The following is a 19,312-nucleotide window of genomic DNA, read 5'->3' as shown; positions in this document are numbered from 1 at the left end:
CAGAGACAGACAGATAGACCAATGGAACAGAATTGAAGACTCAGAAATGAACCCACACACCTATGATCACTTGATTTTTGACAAAGGAGCCAAAACCATCCAATGGAAAAAAGACAGCATTTTCAGCAAATGGTGCTGGTTCAACTGGAGGTCAACATATAGAAGAATGCAGATTGATCCATGCTTATCACCCTGTAAAAAGCTTAAATTCAAGTGGATCAAGGACCTCCACATCAAACCCGATACACTCAAACTAATAGAAGAAAAACTAGGGAAGCATCTGGAACACATGGGCACTGGAGAAAATTTCCTGAACAAAACACCAATGGCTTATGCTCTAAGATCAAGAATCGACAAATGAGATCTCATAAAACTGAAAAGCTTCTATAAGGCAAAGGACATTGTGGTTAGGACAAAACGGCAACCAACAGATTGGGAAAAGATCTTTACCAATCCTACAACTGATAGAGAGCTTATGTCCAAAATATACAAAGAACTCAAGACGTTAGACCGCAGGGAGACAAATAACCCTATTAATAAATGGGGTTCAGAGCTAAACAAAGAATTCACAGCTGAGGAATGCCTAATGGCTGAGAAACACCTAAAGAAATGTTCAACATCTTTAGTCATAAGGGAAATGCAAATCAAAACAACCCTGAGATTTCACCTCATACCAGTGAGACTGGCTAAGATCAAAAACTCAGGTGACAGCAAATGCTGGCGAGGATGTGGAGAAAGAGGAACACTCCTAAATTGTTGGTGGGATTGCAGATTGGTACAACCATTCTGGAAATTAGTATGGAGGTTCATCAGAAAATTGGGCATTGAACTGCCTGAGGATCCAGCTATACCTCTCCTGGGCATATACCCAAAAGATGCCCCAACATATAAAAAAGACACGTGCTCCACTATGTTCATAGCAGCCTTATTTATAATAGCCAGAAGCTGGAAAGAACCCAGATGCCCTTCAACAGAGGAATGGATACAGAAAATGTGGTACATCTACACAATGGAATATTACTCAGCTATCAAAACAATGACTTTAATGAAATGATCATGTGGTTCTGTTCTTTCAGTTTGTTTATATGATGGATCACGTTGATGGTTTTCCTTATATTAAACCATCCCTGCATGCCTGGGATGAAGCCTACTTGATCATGGTGGATGATTATTTTGATGTGCTCTTGAATTCGGTTTGCCAGAATTTTATTGAGTATTTTGCGTCGATATTCATAAGGGAAATTGGTCTGAAGTTCTCTTTCTTTGTTGGGTCTTTGTGTGGTTAATGGAATATTACTCAGCTATCAAAAACAACGAGTTTATGAAATTCGTAGGCAAATGGTTGGAACTGGAAAATATCATCCTGAGTGAGCTAACCCACTCACAGAAAGACATACATGGTATGCACTCATTGATAAGTGGCTATTAGCCCAAATGCTTGAATTACCCTAGATCCCTAGAACAAAGGAAACTCAAGACGGATGATCAAAATGTGAATGCTTCACTCCTTCTTTAAATGAGGAAAAAGAATACCCTTGGCAGGGAAGGGAGAGGCAAAGATTAAAACAGAGACTGAAGGAACACCCATTCAGAGCCTGCCCCACAGGTGGCCCATACATATACAGCCACCCAATTAGACAAGATGGATGAAGCAAAGAAGTGCAGACCGACAGGAGCCGGATGTAGATCGCTCCTGAGAGACACAGCCAGAATAGAGCAAATACAGAGGCGAATGCCAGCAGCAAACCACTGAACTGAGAATAGGTCCCCTGTTGAAGGAATCAGAGAAAGAACTGGAAGAGCTTGAAGGTGCTCGAGACCCCAAAAGTACAACAATGTCAAGCAACCAGAGCTTCCAGGGACTAAGCCACTACCTAAAGACTATACATGGACTGACCCTGGACTCTGTCCCCATAGGTAGCAATGAATATCCTAGTAAGAGCACCAGTGGAAGGGGAAGCCCTGGGTCCTGCTAAGACTGAACCCCCAGTGAACTAGACTATGCGGGGAGGGTGGCAATGGGGGGAGGTTTGGGAGGGGAACACCCACAAGGAAGGGGAGGGGGGAGGGTGATGTCTGTCCGGAAACCGGGAAAGGGAATAACACTTGAAATGTATATAAGAAATACTCAAGATAATAAATAAAATAAAATAAAATAAAATAAAATAAAATAAAATAAAATAAAACAATGACTTTATGAAATTCATAGGCAAATGGTTGGAACTGGAAAATATCATCCTGAGTGAGGTAACCCAATCACAGAAAAACACACATGGTATGCACTCATTGATAAGTGGCTATTAGCCCAAATGCTTGAATTGCCCTAGATGCACAGAACACATGAAACTCAAGATGGATGATCAAAATGCGAATGCTTCACTCCTTCTTTAAAAGGGGAACAAGAATACCCTTGGCAGGGAATAGGGAGGCAAAGATTAAAACAGACACAGAAGGAACACCCATTCAGAGCCTGCCCTACATGTAGCCCATACATATACAGCCACCCAATTAGACAAGTTGAATGAAGCAAAGAAGTGCAGGCCGACAGGAGCCAGATATAGATCTCTCCTGAGAGACACAGTCAGAATACAGCAAATACATAGGCAAATGCCAGCAGCAAACCACTGAACTGAGAACGAGACCGACCCCCGTTGAAGGAATCAGAGAAAGAACTGGAAGAGCTTGAAGGGGCTCAAGACCCCTTATGAACAACAATGCCAAGCAACTAGAGCTTCCAGGGACTAAGCCACTACCTAAAGACTATACATGGACTGACCCTGGGCTCAAACCTCATAGGTAGCAATGAATGGCCTAGTAAGAGCACCAGTGGAAGGGGAAGCCCTGGGTCCTGCTAAGACTGAACCCCCAGTGAACATGATTGTTGGGGGGAGGGCGGTAATGGGGGGAGGATGGGGAGGGGAACACCCATGTAGAAGGGGAGAGAGAGGGGTTAGGGGAATAACAATCGAAATGTAAATAAGAAATACTCAAGTTAATAAATATGGGGGAAAGTGTGAAAAAAAAAAGAAAGAAAGCACAAAGGGAGACAACCCTGTAGAGAGAAACCCTAAGGAAGAGACCAGGAGTCATAGATTCAAGCATTACCAACAGATTACAAGAAATAGAAGAAAGAATCTCAGATTCAGAACATACCATAGAAAACATCTACACAACCATCAAAAATAATGTAAAACAAAAAAGCTCCTAGCCCAAAATAAACAGGAAATCCGGGACACAATGAGATCAAACCTAAGGATAATAGGTATAGAAGGAAGTGAAAACTCCCAAATTAAAGGGCCAGTAAATATATTCAACAGAATTATAGAAGAAAACTTCCCTAACCTAAAGAAAGAGATGCCCATAAAGATATAAGAAGCCTACAGAACTCCAAATGAATTGGACCAGAAGAGAAATAACTCCTGTCACATAATAATTAAAACACCAAATGCACAAATCAAAGAAAGAATCTTAAAAGCAGTAAGGGGAAAAGGTCAAGTGACATATAAAGGCAGACCAATAAAAATTACACCAGATTTCTCACCAGAGACTGTGAAAGCCAGAAGATCCTGGACAGATGTCATACAGACCCTAAGAGAACACAAATGCTACCCCAGGCTACAATATCTCTCAATTAACAATTAGCAAAACTCTCAATTAACATTCTTGGAGAAACCAAGATAGTCCATGACAAAACCAACTTTACACAATATCTTTCTAGAAATCCAGCAATACAAAGAACAATAGATGGAAAACTCCAACACAAGGAGAGAAACTATGCCATACAAAAAGGAAGACTGTGATCTCCTTGAAATGAAAGCAAAAGAGAGACACACAAATATAATTCCACCTGAAACAATGAAAATAACAGGAAGCGACAATCACTCTTACTGAATATCTCTCAACACCAACGGTATCAATTCCCCAATAAAAAGACATAGACTAACAGAATGGATACATAAAGAGGACCCAGGCGTACAGGAAACACACCTCAGAGACAAAGACAGACATTGAGAGACAAAGGCTGGAAAACAACCTTCCAAGCAAATGGTCTGAAGAAACAAGCTGGAGCTGCTATTCTAATATCAAATAATATTGACGTTCAACCAAAAGTCATCAAAAAAGATAAGGAAAGACACTTCATTTTCATCAAAGTAAATGGCCACCAGGATGAACTCTCAATCCTAAATATCTATGCTCTATGCTCCAAATAAAAGGGCACCTACATTCATAAAAGAAACCATACTAAAGATCAAATCACACATTGTATCTCACACAATAATATTAGGAGACTTTAATACTCCACTCTCATCAATAGAGATATCATAGAAACAGAAATTAAACAGAGACATAGAGAAACTAACAGAAATTATGAACCAGATGGATTTAACAGATATTTATAGGACATTCCATCCTGAAACAAAAGGATATACCTTTTTCTCAGCACCTCATGTATCTTCTCCAAAATTGGCCATATAATCAGTCACAAAAGAGGCCTCAACATACAAAGGGAGAGAGAAATAATTCCATGAATCCTATCAGATCACCATGGACTAAGGGTGGTCTTCAATAACAACAATAATTACAGAATGCCCACATATACATGGAAGTTGAATAACACTCTACTCAATGACAACTTGGTAAAGGAAGAGAAAGAAAAAATTAAAGACTTCTTAGAATTTAATGAAAATGAAGATACAACATACCCAAACTTATGGACAAAATGAAAGTGGTATTAAGAGGAAAACTCATAGCTCTGAGTGCCTTCAAAATAAAAAAGGAGAGAGCATATGTCAGCAGCTTGACAGAACACCTAAAAGCTCTAAAACAAAAGCAAATAAAAAAAAAACGCAAGAGGAGTAGAAGGCAGGAAATGATCAAACCAGGGCTGATATCAACCATGTAGAAACAAAAAGGACTATACAAAGAATCAACAAACCCAGGAGCTGGTTCTTTGAGAAAAACAACAAGATAGATAAACCGTTAGCCAGACTAACCGGAGGACACAGAGAGTGTATCTAAATTATCAAAATCAGAAATGAAAAGAGAGACATAACAACAGAATCTGAGGAAATTCAAAACAACATCAGATCCTAGTACAAAAGCCTATATTCAACAAAACTTGAAAATCTGGAGGAAATGGACAATTTTCTAGACAGATAACAGGTACCAAAGTTAAATCAGGAACAAATAAACCGTTAAACAATTCCATAACTCCTAAAGAAATAGAAGCAATTACTTAAAGTCTCCCAACCAAAAAGAGCCCAGGACCTGATGGGTTTAGTGCACAATTCCATCAGACCTTCATAGAAGACCTCATACTAATACTGTCCAAACTATTCCACAAAAGTGAAACAGATAGAGCACTACCAAATTCCTTCTATGAAGCCACAATTACTCTCATACCAAAACCACACAAAGACCCAACAAAGAAATGAACTTCAAACCAATTTCCCTTATGAAAGCTGACACAAAAATACTCAATAAAATTCTTGCAAACCGCATCCAAGAACACATCAAAATAATGATCCATCATGATCAAATAGGCTTCATCTCAGGGATGCAGGGATGGTTTAATATATGAAAATCCATCAATGTAATACACTATATAAACAAACAAAGATAAAAACCACATGATCATTTCATTAGATGCTGAGAAAGCATTTGACAAAATTCAACACCCCTTCCAGATAAAAAGTCCTGGAAAGAACAGGAATTGAAGGCCCATATATAAACATGGTAAAAGCAATGTACAGCAAACCAGTAACCAACATCAAACTAAATGGAGAGAAACTTGAAGCAATCCCACTAAAATCAGGGACTACACAAGGCTGCCCATTCTCTCCCTACTTATTCAATATAGTACACGAAATCCTAGGAAGAGCAAGCAGACAACAGAAGGTCAAAGGAATACAAATTGGAAGGAAAGAAGTCAAAATATCACTATTCGCAGATGATAGGATAGTATACTTAAGTGACCCCAAAAGTTACACCAGAGAACTACTAAGCCTGATAAACAACTTCAGCAAAGTGTCAGGGAATAAAATTAACTCAAATAAATCAATAGCCTTCCTCTACTCAAAGGATAAACAAGCTGAGAAAGAAATTAGGGAAATGACACCCTTCACAATAGTCCCAAATAATATAAAATGTTTTGGTGTGACTGTAACCAAGCAAGTGAAAGATCTATATGACAAGAATTTCAAGTCTCTGAAGAAAGAAATTGAAGAAGATCTCAGAAGAAAGAAAGATCTCCCATGCTTATGGATTGGCAGGATTAATATAGTAAAGATGGCCATCTACAGATTCAATGCAATTCAAGCAATCTACAGATTCAATGCAATCCTGATCAAAATTCCTATTCAATTCTTTATAGAGATAGAAAGAGCTATTTGCAAATTCATTTGGAATTACAAAAAACCCAGGATAGCGAAAACTATACTCAACAATAAAAGAACTTCTGGGGGAATCACCATCTGTGACCTCAAGCAGTATTACAGAGCAATAGTCATAAAAAACTGCATGGTATTGGTACAGAGACAGACAGATAGACCAGTGGAATAGAATTGAAGACCCAGAAATGAACCCACACACCTATGGTCACTTGATCTTTGACAAAGGAGCTAAAACCATCCAGTGGAAGGATAGCATTTTCAACAAATGGAGTTCGTTCAACTGGAGGTCAGGACGTAGAAGAATGTAAATCAATCCATTCTTATTTCCCTGAACGAACCTTAAGTCCAAGTGGATAAAGGACCTCCACATCAAACCAGATACACTCAAACTAATACAAAAAAAAATGGAAAAGAGTCTCAAACACATGGGAACTGGGGAAATTTTCCTGAACAGAACACCAATGGCTTATGTTCTAAGATCAAGAATAGACAAATGGGGCCTCATAAAACTGCAAACCTTCTGTAAGACAAAGGACACTGTCATTAAGACAAAACGGCAACCAACAGATTAGGAAAAGATATTTACCAATCCTACATCTGATAGAGGGCTAATATCCAAAATATACAAAGGACTCAAGAGGTTAGACTGCAGGGGGACAAATAATCCTATTTTAAAAATGGGATACAGAGCTAAAAAAAAAAAAACCTCTCAGCTGAGGAATATCAAATGGCTGAGAAGGACCTAAAGAAATGTTCAACATCTTTTGTCATCAGGGAAATGCAAATCAAAACAACCCTGAGATTTCACCTAACACCACTGAGAATGGCTAAGATCAAAAACTCAGGTGACAGCAAATGCCAGGGAGGAAGTAGAGAAAGAGGAACACACCTCCATTGTTGGTGGGATTGCAAGCTGGTACAACCTCTCTGGAAATCAGTCTGGAGGTTCCTCAGAAAATTGGACATTGCACTACCTGAGGACCCAGCTATACCTCTCCTGGGCATATACCCAAAAGATCCTCCAACATACAACAAAGGCATATGCTCCACTATGTTCATAGCAGCCTTATTTATAATAGCCAGAAGCTCTAAAGAACTCAGATGCCCTTCAAGAGAGAAATAGATGCAAAAAAATATGGTACTTTTACACAATGGTGTACTGAGCAGCTATCAAAACAATGACTTCATGAAATTCAAAGGGAAATGGAATGAACTAGAAAATATCCTGAGTGAGGTAACCCAATCACAGAAAAACACACCTGGTATGCACTCATCGATAAGTGGATATTAGCCAAAAAGTTTGAATTACCCAAGATGCAATCCACAGACCACAGGAAGCTCAAGAAGAATGACCAAAATGCAGATGCCCCCACTCCTTCTTAAAAGGGGGAAAAGTATCCATAGGAGGGGATATGGAGGCAAAGTTTAGAGCAGAGACTGAAGGAATGGCCATTCAGAGCCTGACACACATGTGGTCCATATATGTACAGCCACCAAAACTAGATAAGATGGATGAAGCTAAGAAGTGCATGCTGAAAGGGAACAGATATAGATGTCTCCTGAGAGACACAGCCAAAGCATGTCAAATACAGAAGTGAATGTTAGCAGCAAACCACTGAATTAAGAACAGGACCCCCTTTTGGGGGAATCAGAGGAAGGACTGAAAGAGCTGGATGGGCTGTGGCCCCATAAGAACAACAATGCCAACCAACCAGAGTTTCCAGGGACTAAACCACTACCCAAAGACTATACATGGGCTGACCCAGAGCTCCAACTGAGTAGGTAGCAGAGAATGGCCTTGTTGGGCTCCAGTGGAAGGGGAAGCCTTTGGTCCTGCCAAGGTTTGACCCCCAGTGCAGGGGAAAGTCGGAGGGCGGTAAAGGGGGTGGATGGGGGTGAACACCCGTATGGGGGAGGGGGAGGGTATAAGGGACTTATGTACAGGAAATAACATTTAAAATGTAAATAAAAATATATCTAATTAAAAAAGTAAAAAGAAAAAGAAGAATAGAACCTCATGACACTGAGAAGCTTCTGAATGGCAAAGGACACTGTCACTCAGACCAAAGCAACAGCCTACAGAATGGGAAAAGAGTTTTACCAACCACACATCTGATAGAGGACTAATAACCAAAATACATAAAGAACTGAAAAATGCTGGACATCAAGAAAAAAAGTAACCCCAACTTAAAAGAGGGGTACTTATCTAAACGGTATTCTCAAAAGAAGAAACTCAAATGGCTGAGAAACATTTAAAGAAATGTCCAACATTTTTAGTAATCAAAAAAATGCAAATCAAAAGTACTCTGAGGTTTCGTTTTTACATTTGTCGGAATGTCTAATATCAAAAACAATGACAGCTCATACTAGTGATGCTGTGGAGAAAGAGGAACACTCATTCATTGCTGGTGGCAACACAAGCTTGTAAGGCAACTATGGGAATCAGTATGGCAGTTCCTCAGAAAGATGAGAATCACTCTATCTCAAAATGCAACTATACTACTCATGGGCAATATACCCAAAAAATACTTCAATCTACTGGATTTTGTCAAATGCTTTCCCAGCATCTAATGAGATGATCATGTGGGGTTTTTTTTTTTTTATCAATGGAGACTGAGAAGGGTCCACTTTTGACCTTGCATTTGAATTCCTTGCCCTTCAGCCAATGTTGGCTAAAAATGCTGATTACCTGGAAGGTTCTGTTGTATTGCTCCTTGCAGGCCTGCAAGTTGAGCCATGTGCACCTGATTATCATTCATGAACCAGTTGAATTGGACCTCCTGGCTCAGGGCCATATATATGATCTTGGAAGTCAGAGACATCCTTGGACTTTGGATGAAAGTTGAAGATAGACTTTCTCACCCTAGGAGTTCAGGAGCTGGTGATGAAAAGTGGAGATGGCTCAGGACCTGAGACACCCTACAGCCTGGGTACTCTTCCTCATCTTGGAGCTGGGAAGCAAAGCTAAGTGATTCATCTGGACACATGGGACACTTGATGATCTTGGCCTCAGAGCCCCCAGATATTCTAAAAGGAAGAGTGGGAAGTAATGAGGTCTGAAAAAGAGAAGGCACCAAGCCACGGAGGGGAAGAGCTTGACTCTAATGTAAGTTCAGGTCAGGCTGCTTCTCAATATGATCTTTGACAAGTAGGGTGACCAGAAGATGGCATGTAAGCCTCCAACATGAGGGTTCACTCCTTGAATGAAAGGTACATCAACAGACTCCAAAAGACATACAAACAGGAGCTCCTATCAACTTGAACTACGTTACCTTCCCTGGTAAAGGCTGCCCAACCTGATTTGTCTAGGCAGGAGTCTGATCTAGTCTGATCAGTGAACCCCTCAATCCCAAAGCTACCCTCTTACCAACTTCCTTGTCCACTTGGTCTTGCTGGCCAGGTAGACTACATTGCAGATGACGGTCTTGTTAGCCCTGGCACTGCCAGGATTAGTCATTGAGCCACTGCGGGAGTAGAATCCAGACTTCAGTACAGGTAGGAAGATTATACACCACTGAACAGGAAACAGAGGTTCTAGGACATAGACATTTGTTCAGGCACACCACCTGACAGGGCTCCAGGGTTCCAGGACATGGTCATTGGCTCAAGAAACTAGCCTTTGACTAGGCATCCCCAGATCACCATGGAGTCAGAAATGTCCCCACAGCCAGGATCCAGAAAGAAAGCATGAGGCTGTGGTTCTGGCTACAATATAGGAGGAATATGTGAGTGCCCTATCAGACATAGGTGGACCCAAGACCTTGGAAGACATCTTCCTAATCCTTCCCAGGGCCCTCCCTGGCCCTTTGCGAAGATCAGGCAAAATTCAGAAACTGGGCTTGTTAGCAGCAGATGCTCACTTGAATTACTCACCTACGTTGTCTGGACCCCACTCCACTGTAAGGTTTCCTAACTAGTCCGTGTCTTTGTGAAGTTCCCTCCTTTGACCTTCCATCCTCTTTGTCAACTTTGCCTTCCCTGCCATCTAGGCTCCTGCAGTCCTGTATCTCCCTTTTTACTTCCCTGACTTGTTACTGTCCAGAGTAGTTTGAATGAGAATGGCCCCTGTAGACGCGTGTTTGAATCCTTGGTTCCCAATCAGTAGAACCGTCTGGGAAGGATCAGGTGGTGTGACCTTGTTGGAGGGGCTGTGTCACGGGAAGCAGGTCTTGAGGATTCAAAAGCCCATGCCATTCTCAGTTAGCTCTCTCTACCTCGTGTTTGTAGATCAAGATGTAAGCTTTCAGCTACGGCTTCACCTTCATGCCTACCTGCTTACTGCCATGCTCCCAATCATGGTGACCATGCCCTCTAACCCTCTAAAATTGTAAACCCTTAAATAAATGTCTTCTTTTATAAGTTAACTTGATCATAGCATCTAATTGAGAAATATAAAAGTAACTAAGAAAGAAATTGGTATCAAGGAGTGTGTTATTGCTGTGAGAGGCCTGACCATGCTAGGAATTTCTTATTTTTGGTTATAATTTCCAGGAGGGAGTCAAGCTCTATACCAAGTGGACAGCTAAACTTTGCATTATTAATTATATGGCTATGGCTTTAGAGTCATGAAGGATACATGAGTAAAGGGACTGTAGGATCTTCCTCTGTGCTGAAGAGTTCATGAGGCCAAGTGTGTGACGGGCTCCCTGTGTGGAGTCACTGATAGGCCACTGGATAAAGTTATAAAAGGCTACAGGATTTGGAGTTTTCTCCGCTTGGCTTCACTCTTGTTTTGGTTGAGTATTTCCTCAATATGTCCCCATTCCTCACTTTTGGAATGGTAATATATTTGTCAGTATCACTGTATGATGAAAGTATGTAATTTTCTTTAGTACTTTATGGGGCTTACAATAAAGAGATTGCCTTGAGTCTCAGAAGAGACTTTGGATTTTGGACTTTTAAATTGTGCTGAGAATTTAAAAGTCTACAGGGACTTCTATCACAGGGCTGAATGTATAGTGCACTCTGATATGGCCAGGAACACACGAGGGCCAGGAGCCTATCTGGTGGTTTAAATAAGAATGATCCTTTTAGACTCATATGTTTGAATACTTGGTCCACAGTTGGAAAGGATTAGGAGCTGTGGCCTTTTGGAGGGACTGTGTTACTGGCAATAAGTTTTGATGTTTCAAAAATCCATACCATTCCCAGTTAGTTCTCTGTGTCTCAGGCTTGTGGATCAAGATGTAAGTTCTCAGCTACTATTTGAGTTTCCTGCCTCCCTACCTGCTGTCATGCACTGTGCCATAACAGTCATGAACTCTAACCCTCTGAAACAATCAACCCCAAATGAATGCTTTCTTTTATACGTTACTTTAGACATGATGTCTTATCCCAACAATCACAAAGCAACTTAGCCGGTGTGTGGCCCGATTAGTGGTGCCTGCTCTCAGTTCCCATGTGCTCTTCACAAACTCAGGTCCATGACCTTGGTCATGCAGGCTAAGCCTTCAGAGTTGGGTTTGAGCTAAAGAGAGTGAACAAATCCCACTCCTAGGCTCCTGACTCTGAGTCTGCACTGACTGCACGATGCCCATGGGACACTTCCTCAGCCTGCGGGCTACTTCAATTCCTAAATCTGGGCTCTGGGCTCTGCTTGACCTTGGTACTCTTTGAATCTTCTTCCTTGACTTCTGAGGTTCAGCAAGCCTGTCATGAAGCTTCCCAGCATGGGCATCCCTGGTCTGCCCTGTCCTGATTTCTCTGGATGTCTCTGTGCTTCTTGTCCTCTGCAGCGTGTTTTTCTAATGGAAATCTAATGAGCTCAGCTCTAGTTCCCCTACTGCCTCTTCTCTTATCCTGAACCCCACACTTACCCCTGCCTTCTCCTGTGTCACTGGTGCTGCTGTCTCTACTCCCAAGGAACTCTCTCTTTCCAGGAACCCTCAGCCTTCAAATTTAGAGTCTACCACCATTCTTGAAGAAGATGGCCATATTCCTATCCCTTGTGATCCTGGTGCATCCCCTTCAGTCCCAGAACCCTGCAGACCTTGCCCCCCTCTTCTAACCTGCACTTCACCCTCTGACACATGCCTGTCTGGTTCTATGACATCATCCCTCCCTTCTCCCCATGCAATCCACTGCCCTGTGCACACCACATTGCTGTACCAGTTTTTCTCTTTCCTTTCCCTGTCTCGGTGTATTCCCTGTCCTCTGGACAGGCCATATTAGCCAGCCCCAGGGACCTTCCCTGCCTAGGTCTTCTCAAAGTATAACCAAAGGCCCCTCCTGGCCACTAGCACAGGTTCCTTCTGTAGCTATGCTATTCCTGAATGTGAGCTGAAGTCTTTAACACGTTCTGGTCACCATCAGGCTCATACTCTGTGTTCTATCCACCTGCTGTCAGCCCCCATTCTCTTTCCTAAACCACAGATTGGTTGGGATTCCCCTAAGGAAGCACTGTCTGGAGAGAACTGGGAGACACTGCCACCATATTTGGACTTTAACCTGAATAAAAAGCCTCCCTATCCAGAGAGATGATAAAGACAGAGAACAGACTCAGCCAGCCCAGGAACCTAAGGAGGCTATGAACACAGAGAAGCAGGTAAGGGCCAGGCTTCCTGATTTCTCCCCTGGGTCTCAATGGTACTACCTCATCCACCCCCACCCATCCACGTGATGCAGCTTCGACCTGATCTAGGCTCCCCTTATCCCCTGACACAGAAACCCCTAAAAAAGGGGAACTTTAGATAGTACCTTCTGACACCTAGTTTCAATCCTGTTCTTAGCCTTGCAGAGATGGGTATGGGGTGGCATTCAGACCTTTGTGACAATTTGGTTGCAGCTCCTGAGAGGAAGGATCCCAGAGCTAAGCTCCTGGCAGACATGGGCCAAAGCAAGAAAAGAGGCAGTCACTTTTATATTTCCCACGCAAGAGTTGTATCAGCAGAGAAAGGAGAGTACAGTGGGAGGTCTGGGTCAGTGGTGAATATCAGCAGAACGGAACAACCAACAACCCATGGAAGAGTGGGAAGGAGTTGAGATACAAGACTGTGGAGGGGTTCCATCTGCTGTATAGGTAAGACAGCCTGAAGAACATTGACCAGACAGGGGTCTAGGAATGCCACAGGGTGGAACATGGGCCAGTGGATCTGAACACACACACACAACAATAACTACTACTAATACTCCCACCACCACCAGAGTCAGCCTCAAGGAGATGATGGGCTACATCAGGAGGCCTGTGAGATGAACTTGGTCTGTCTGGAAGCTTATAGGACCAGATCAGCTAAATCAGCAGAGAGGAGGTGTCCAGAGGAGCCAGAGCTCTGCAGCAGAAATCTTTAGGGCTGACAAAGGTGAGTTGATAGTTCATCCAAGAGGGACACTAGGCGTGCTGGCAAAGCCAAGAGTGGTATCTCTAAGGTTTGGGAATCAAGCTCAGTGTGGAAGAGATGAGAAGCAGAGGCAAACTTGAGCTGAAATAGGCCAAGATTGGCAGGAAGAAGTCTAAGAAACTCCTAGGATCAGGTGAGTCAGCTACAGGTGAGCTGTGAAAGCTGGACATTTGGGAGGACAAAGACAGACTCAGAAGCTCTGGGAATTATGAAACAGCAGAGAGGAATTGAGGTACCTAAGATTTTAAGGTACCAGATTGAGCAGCCACAGGAGAGCTGGGGCAGGTGGGAGCTTAGGGGACCTGAATAAACCATTATGTAGGAGCCGAGGTAGCTGGAAATATGGGAAAATAGACTGACCAGCTACGGGAGAACTAGAGGAGAATGAACTTAAGGAATCTGAGTGAGCAGCCATAGTGGGGCTGAGGAAGCTGGGTGGGTGGGAGACCAAGCTGAGAGGCTAAAAGATAACAGGGATAGGTGAGAGTGTGTGGTACCAGGATGAGAGCTAAAGGAGATTTGGGCAGGTGCCAATATGGGGAACCAAGCTGAGAATCTACAGGGAGCCAGGTGGCAGTTCCACAGCTTCAGGACAGTCCTAGGAGTTTAGGAAAACAGGATGAGATGTTACCTGGACACTGAAGTAAGTGGGAACTCGGACAACCAGACTGAACACCTCCAGGGATCCCAGAGGTATTCGGTGAGGGGGAGTTGGGAGGGAGGGTGGTCATGGAGCTCAGGAAAACCTGAGCACCAACAGCAGTGCTGAGGCAGCACTGGGGAGCTGGGGTAGGTGTGGCTGTGGGGACCAGGCTGGGCAGCTCTGGGGAGTTGGGGTAGGTGTGACTATGGAGACCAGGCTGGGCAGCTCTGGGGAACTGGGGTAGGTGGGTGTGTGAGGACCAGGCTGGGCAGCTCCGGGGAGCTGGGGTAGGTGGGTGTGTGGGGACCAGGCTGGGCAGTTCTGGGGAGCTGGGGTAGCTGGGTGTGTGGGGACCAGGCTGGGCAGTTCTGGGGAGCTGGGGTAGCTGGGTGTGTGGGGACCAGGCTGGGCAGCTCTGGGGTGCTGGGGTAGGTGGGTGTGTGGGGACCAGGTTGGGCAGCTCTGGGGAGCTGGGGTAGGTGTGGCTGTGGGAACTAGGCTGGGCAGCTCTGGGGAGCTGGGGTAGGTGTGGCTGTGGGGAGCAGGCTGGGCATCTCTGGGGAGCTGGGGTAGGTGAGGCTATGGGGACCAGGCTGGGCAGCTCTGGGGAGCTGGGGTAGGTGTGGCTGTGGGGAGCAGGCTGGGCATCTCTGGGGAGCTGGGGTAGGTGAGGCTATGGGGACCAGGCTGGGCAGCTCTGGGGAGCTGGGGTAGGTGTGGCTGTGGGGACCAGGCTGGGCAGCTCTGGGGAGCTGGGGTAGGTGGGTGTGTGGGGACCAGGTTGGGCAGCTCTGGGGAGCTGGGGTAGGTGTGGCTGTGGGGACCAGGCTGGGTAGTTCTGGGGAGCTGGGGTAGGTGAGGCTGTGGGGACCAAGCTGGGCAGCTCTGGGGAGCTGGGGTAGGTGTGGCTGTGGGGACCAGGCTGGGCAGCTCTGGGGAGCTGGGGTAGGTGGGGCTGTGGGGACCAGGCTGGGCAGCTCTGGGGAGCTGGGGTAGGTGGGTGTGTGGGGACCAGGCTGGGCAGCTCTGGGGAGGTAGGGTAGGTGGGGGTATGGGGACCAGGCTGGGCAGCTCTTTGGAAGCTGGGGTTGGTGAGATATGGGGACCAGGCCAAGTAGTCCTGGGAGTGCTGTGATATGTGGGGGTGTGGGGACCAGGCTGGGTAGTTCTGGAGGAGCTGGGATAGGTGTGACTGTGGGGACCAGGCTGGGCAGCTCTGGGGAGCTGGGTTAGGTGTGGCTGTGGGGACCAAGCTGGGCAGCTCTGGGGAGCTGGGTAGGTGGGAGTGTGGGGACCAGGCTGGGCAGCTCTGGGGAGCTGGGGTAGGTGGGTGTGTGGGGACCAGGCTGGGCAGCTCTGGGGAGATGGGTTAGGTGTGGCTATGGGGACCAAGCTGGGAAGCTGTGAGAAGCTGGGTTAAGCAAGGCTGTGGGGACCAGGCTGGGCAGCTCTGGGGAGCTGGGGTAGGTGTGACTATGGAGACCAGGCTGGGCAGCTCTGGGGAGCTGGGGTAGGTGGGAGTGTGGGAACCAGGCTGGGCAACTCTGGGGAGCTGGGGTAGGTGGGAATGTGGGGACCAGGCCGGGAAGCTCTAGGGAGCTGGGGTAGGTGGGAATGTGGGGACCAGGTAGGGCAGCTCTGGGGAGCTGGGGTAGGTGGGGCTGTGGGGACCAGGCTGGGCAGCTCTGGGGAGCTGGGGTAGGTGGGTGTGTGGGGACCAGGCTGGGCACCTCTGGGGAGCTGGGGTAGGTGGGTGTGTGGGGACCAGGCTGGGCAGTTTTGGGGAGCTGGGGTAAGTGGGTGTGTAGGAAGCAGGCTGGGCAGCTCTGGGGAGCTGGGGTAGGTGGGAATGTGGGGACCAGGTAGGGCAGCTCTGGGGAGCTGGGGTAGGTGGGGCTGTGGGGACCAGGCTGGGCAGCTCTGGGGAGCTGGGGTAGGTGGGTGTGTGGGGACCAGGCTGGGCACCTCTGGGGAGCTGGGGTAGGTGGGTGTGTGGGGACCAGGCTGGGCAGTTCTGGGGAGCTGGGGTAAGTGGGTGTGTAGGAAGCAGGCTGGGCAGCTCTGGGGAGCTGGGGTAGGTGGGTGTGTGGGGACCAGGTTGGGCAGCTCTGGGGAGCTGGGGTAGGTGTGACTATGGGGACCAGGCTGGGCAGCTCTGGGGAGCTGGGGTAGGTGTGGCTGTGGGGACCAGGCTGGGCAGCTCTGGGGAGGTAGGGTAGGTGGGGGTGTGGGGTCCAGGCTGGGCAGCTCTGGGAGTGCTGTGATATGTGGGGGTGTGGGGACCAGGCTGGGTAGTTCTGGAGCAGCTGGGGTAAGTGGAAGTATATGATATCAAGCTGAGAGTAGCTGCAGCTGAGCTGGGGTAGGTGGAGTGTAGGGACCAGGCTGGGCACCTCTGGGGAACTGAGGTGGGTAGAAATGTGAATAACCTTTCTGATGAGCCACAGGGGAGCTAGGGCTGTCAGATCACAGGTCCCAGGTTATACAGCTTCTGAGTCAGGGTAGGGGGTAATTCTTGAGCAGAGGAACCAAGCAGGTAGGATAGATTGAGCAGCCACAGGGGAATGGGTTGGTAGGAATTGGAGGGACCAGGCTGAGTATGTACAAGGTGATTGGGAAACGTCGAAGTTTGGGGTGGGGACGGGGCGCAGATCAAGCACTTGCTAAGGTTCTGGGGCAGATGGGAGTGTGGGAAAGTGGACTGTGTTGTTACAGGGAACCAGGACATGTGGTTGTGTGGGAAGCCAGTGTGAATGACCACAGTGTACTGAGGCAGGTTTTAGTGCTAGGGTACCAGATCAAGCACAGGAACACAGTAGTTCTAGCCAGGGCGACTAGGAGTGCTGTGGCAGGAGAGTAAACATGAACCAGCCCAGGGCCTTTGAAGACCTGAGATGAGTCAGGAGGTGACAGTTGAGGGCTTGGGAATCCAGTGAGGCGAGAGGACAGGAGACAGCTTAGGGAAACTGGTCATCTCACCTCCCTGCTGTGTCAGCGCTCCTATAGCCGCTCTGCACCTCGTATCTGTATATACCTATTAGCAAGAAAATAGTAAGAGCTGGGCTTGGATATAGGACTGTGAGCAAGGACTAGATGGAGGGGGAAATGATGGAGAAAGAGAAAGGGAAAGTGCCCGGGGCCTGTCTAACTCACAGGCAAGAGAGAATCGATAATGAGGGACAAGAAGGGCCTTGGCTAAGCAGGGCAGGGAAAGTCCCTGCAGCTAACAATTTCCGAGGAACAATATAGACAGCAGTTCTCAACTGGGGGCCCATTTTAGTTTCTGGAGATGAAGAGGAACATACCGTAGGAAGGTCAAACTCTTACAGAAGTTAGGTATAGAGTTGGATGCACAGGGCGGGGGCGGGGGGCATATCAGGGTATGAGCAGTAGGAGCCAGCAGCTATGGTTAAAAGAAGGATGATCCTGAAGCTAAGAGAAGGAGACCTGGGCTGGAGAGAATATAGCCTGACAACCAGTTTCCTCGTGAATGGCAGCATATCCTAAACTCAGGGGCTCAAAGCTTCTAGAAAGAAAAGGGGGACTCGTTGGGATCTGGAGACACTGGCGCCAGTGACACAGGAGAAGGCAGGGATGAGTGTGGGGTTCAGGATAAGAGAAGAGGCAGTAGGGGAACTAGAGCTGAGCTCATTAGATATCCATTAATAAAACACGCTGCAGAGGACAAGAAGCACAGAGACATCCAGAGAAGTCAGGACAGGGCAGACCAGGGATGCCCATGATGGGAAGGTTCATGACAGGCTTGCTGAACCTCAGAAGTCAAGGAAGAAGATTCAAAGAGTACCAAGGTCAAGCAGAGCCCAGAGCCCAGATTTAGGAATTGAAGTAACCCAGAGGCTGAGGAAGTGTCCCATACATCGTGCAGTCAGTGTAGACTCAAGAGTCAGGAGCCTAGGAGTGGGATTTGTTCACTCTCTTTAGCTCAAACCCAACTCTGAAGGCTTAGCCTGCATGACCAAGGTCATGGACCTGAATGTGTGAAAGACCTGAGACCAGGGCCACAAATTAAAAACAAGGCCTATTAAAAACAGATGCCAGACACATAAGCTGGCACCAGTGACACAGGAGAGGGAGCAAAGGAACACCAGGACAGCAAGAGGCAGCATAGCAGGACAGGCAGAGCCAGGGAAGGCAATGAAGACTCACTGAAGGGAAACACGAATGACGTGCACAGCCTCAAGACACAGATGCAAGAGGCTCTAGAGCGGGACATAGGAAACACATGGAGAACTCATCCACCAGCTTTCTGAAAATGCATTTGGAATAGAGCCGTGCTCAGAAGTTCAACTGGCCAAGCCTAGCTGGTGATCCTGGGGTGGAGAGGGTCTAAGGTAAGGCAGTTGGAACCGTCAAGGTGATGCCTTGGTCTAGGTGATATGCATGCTCTTTGCAGAAGCCTGGCATCCTTGTAGGACCAAGGACAGAACTCCTCCAGGTGCCTGGATCCAGCCCTGTCTGATAAGCTCACACATCTTCCTATCTTGCAGCCAGAACAACAGCCCCATCTGTCTATCCCTTGGTCCCTGGATGCAGTGGCACATCTGGATCCTTGGTAACACTAGGATGCCTTGTCAAAGGCTATTTCCCTGAGCCGGTAACCGTAAAATGGAACTCTGGAGCCCTGTCCAGCGGTGTGCACACCTTCCCAGCTGTCCTGCAGTCTGGGCTCTACACCCTCAGCAGCTCGGTGACTGTTCCCTCCAGCACCTGGTCCAGCCAGACCGTCACCTGCAGCGTAGCCCACCCAGCCACCAAAAGCAACTTGATCAAGAGAATTGGTAAGAGGGTGACCAAGGGAGATAATATTTAATCAGGAGGTCAGGCTGGGGTCAACCCCTTGTATAGAACAACCAAACTGAACAGACCTTGGCAGAGAGACAACACCAATCAGGGCAGTGGGCTTCCTTTGTGTCTACCTC

General features: G+C 46.5%; 2 gene segments (V, D, J or C); both read left to right on the top strand.

Annotated features, from left to right (window-relative positions):
- LOC134479197 (Ig gamma-2A chain C region-like) overlaps nt 1-19,312 on the top strand; it is a 398,327-nt gene that overhangs the window by 127,936 nt on the left and 251,079 nt on the right.
- LOC148005507 (Ig gamma-3 chain C region-like) overlaps nt 1-19,312 on the top strand; it is a 53,178-nt gene that overhangs the window by 29,315 nt on the left and 4,551 nt on the right. The window contains 1 exon segment of the C gene segment in view: nt 18,881-19,171. Coding sequence covers nt 18,881-19,171 — 291 coding nt within the window.

This window comes from Rattus norvegicus, chromosome 6, assembly GCF_021556685.1.
Source record: "Rattus norvegicus strain SHRSP/BbbUtx chromosome 6, alternate assembly SHRSP_T2T, whole genome shotgun sequence".
NCBI classification, from domain to species: Eukaryota; Metazoa; Chordata; class Mammalia; order Rodentia; family Muridae; genus Rattus; species Rattus norvegicus.
The sequence above is the reverse complement of the archived record's forward strand: the minus strand, read 5'-3'. Positions and strand labels throughout refer to the sequence as shown.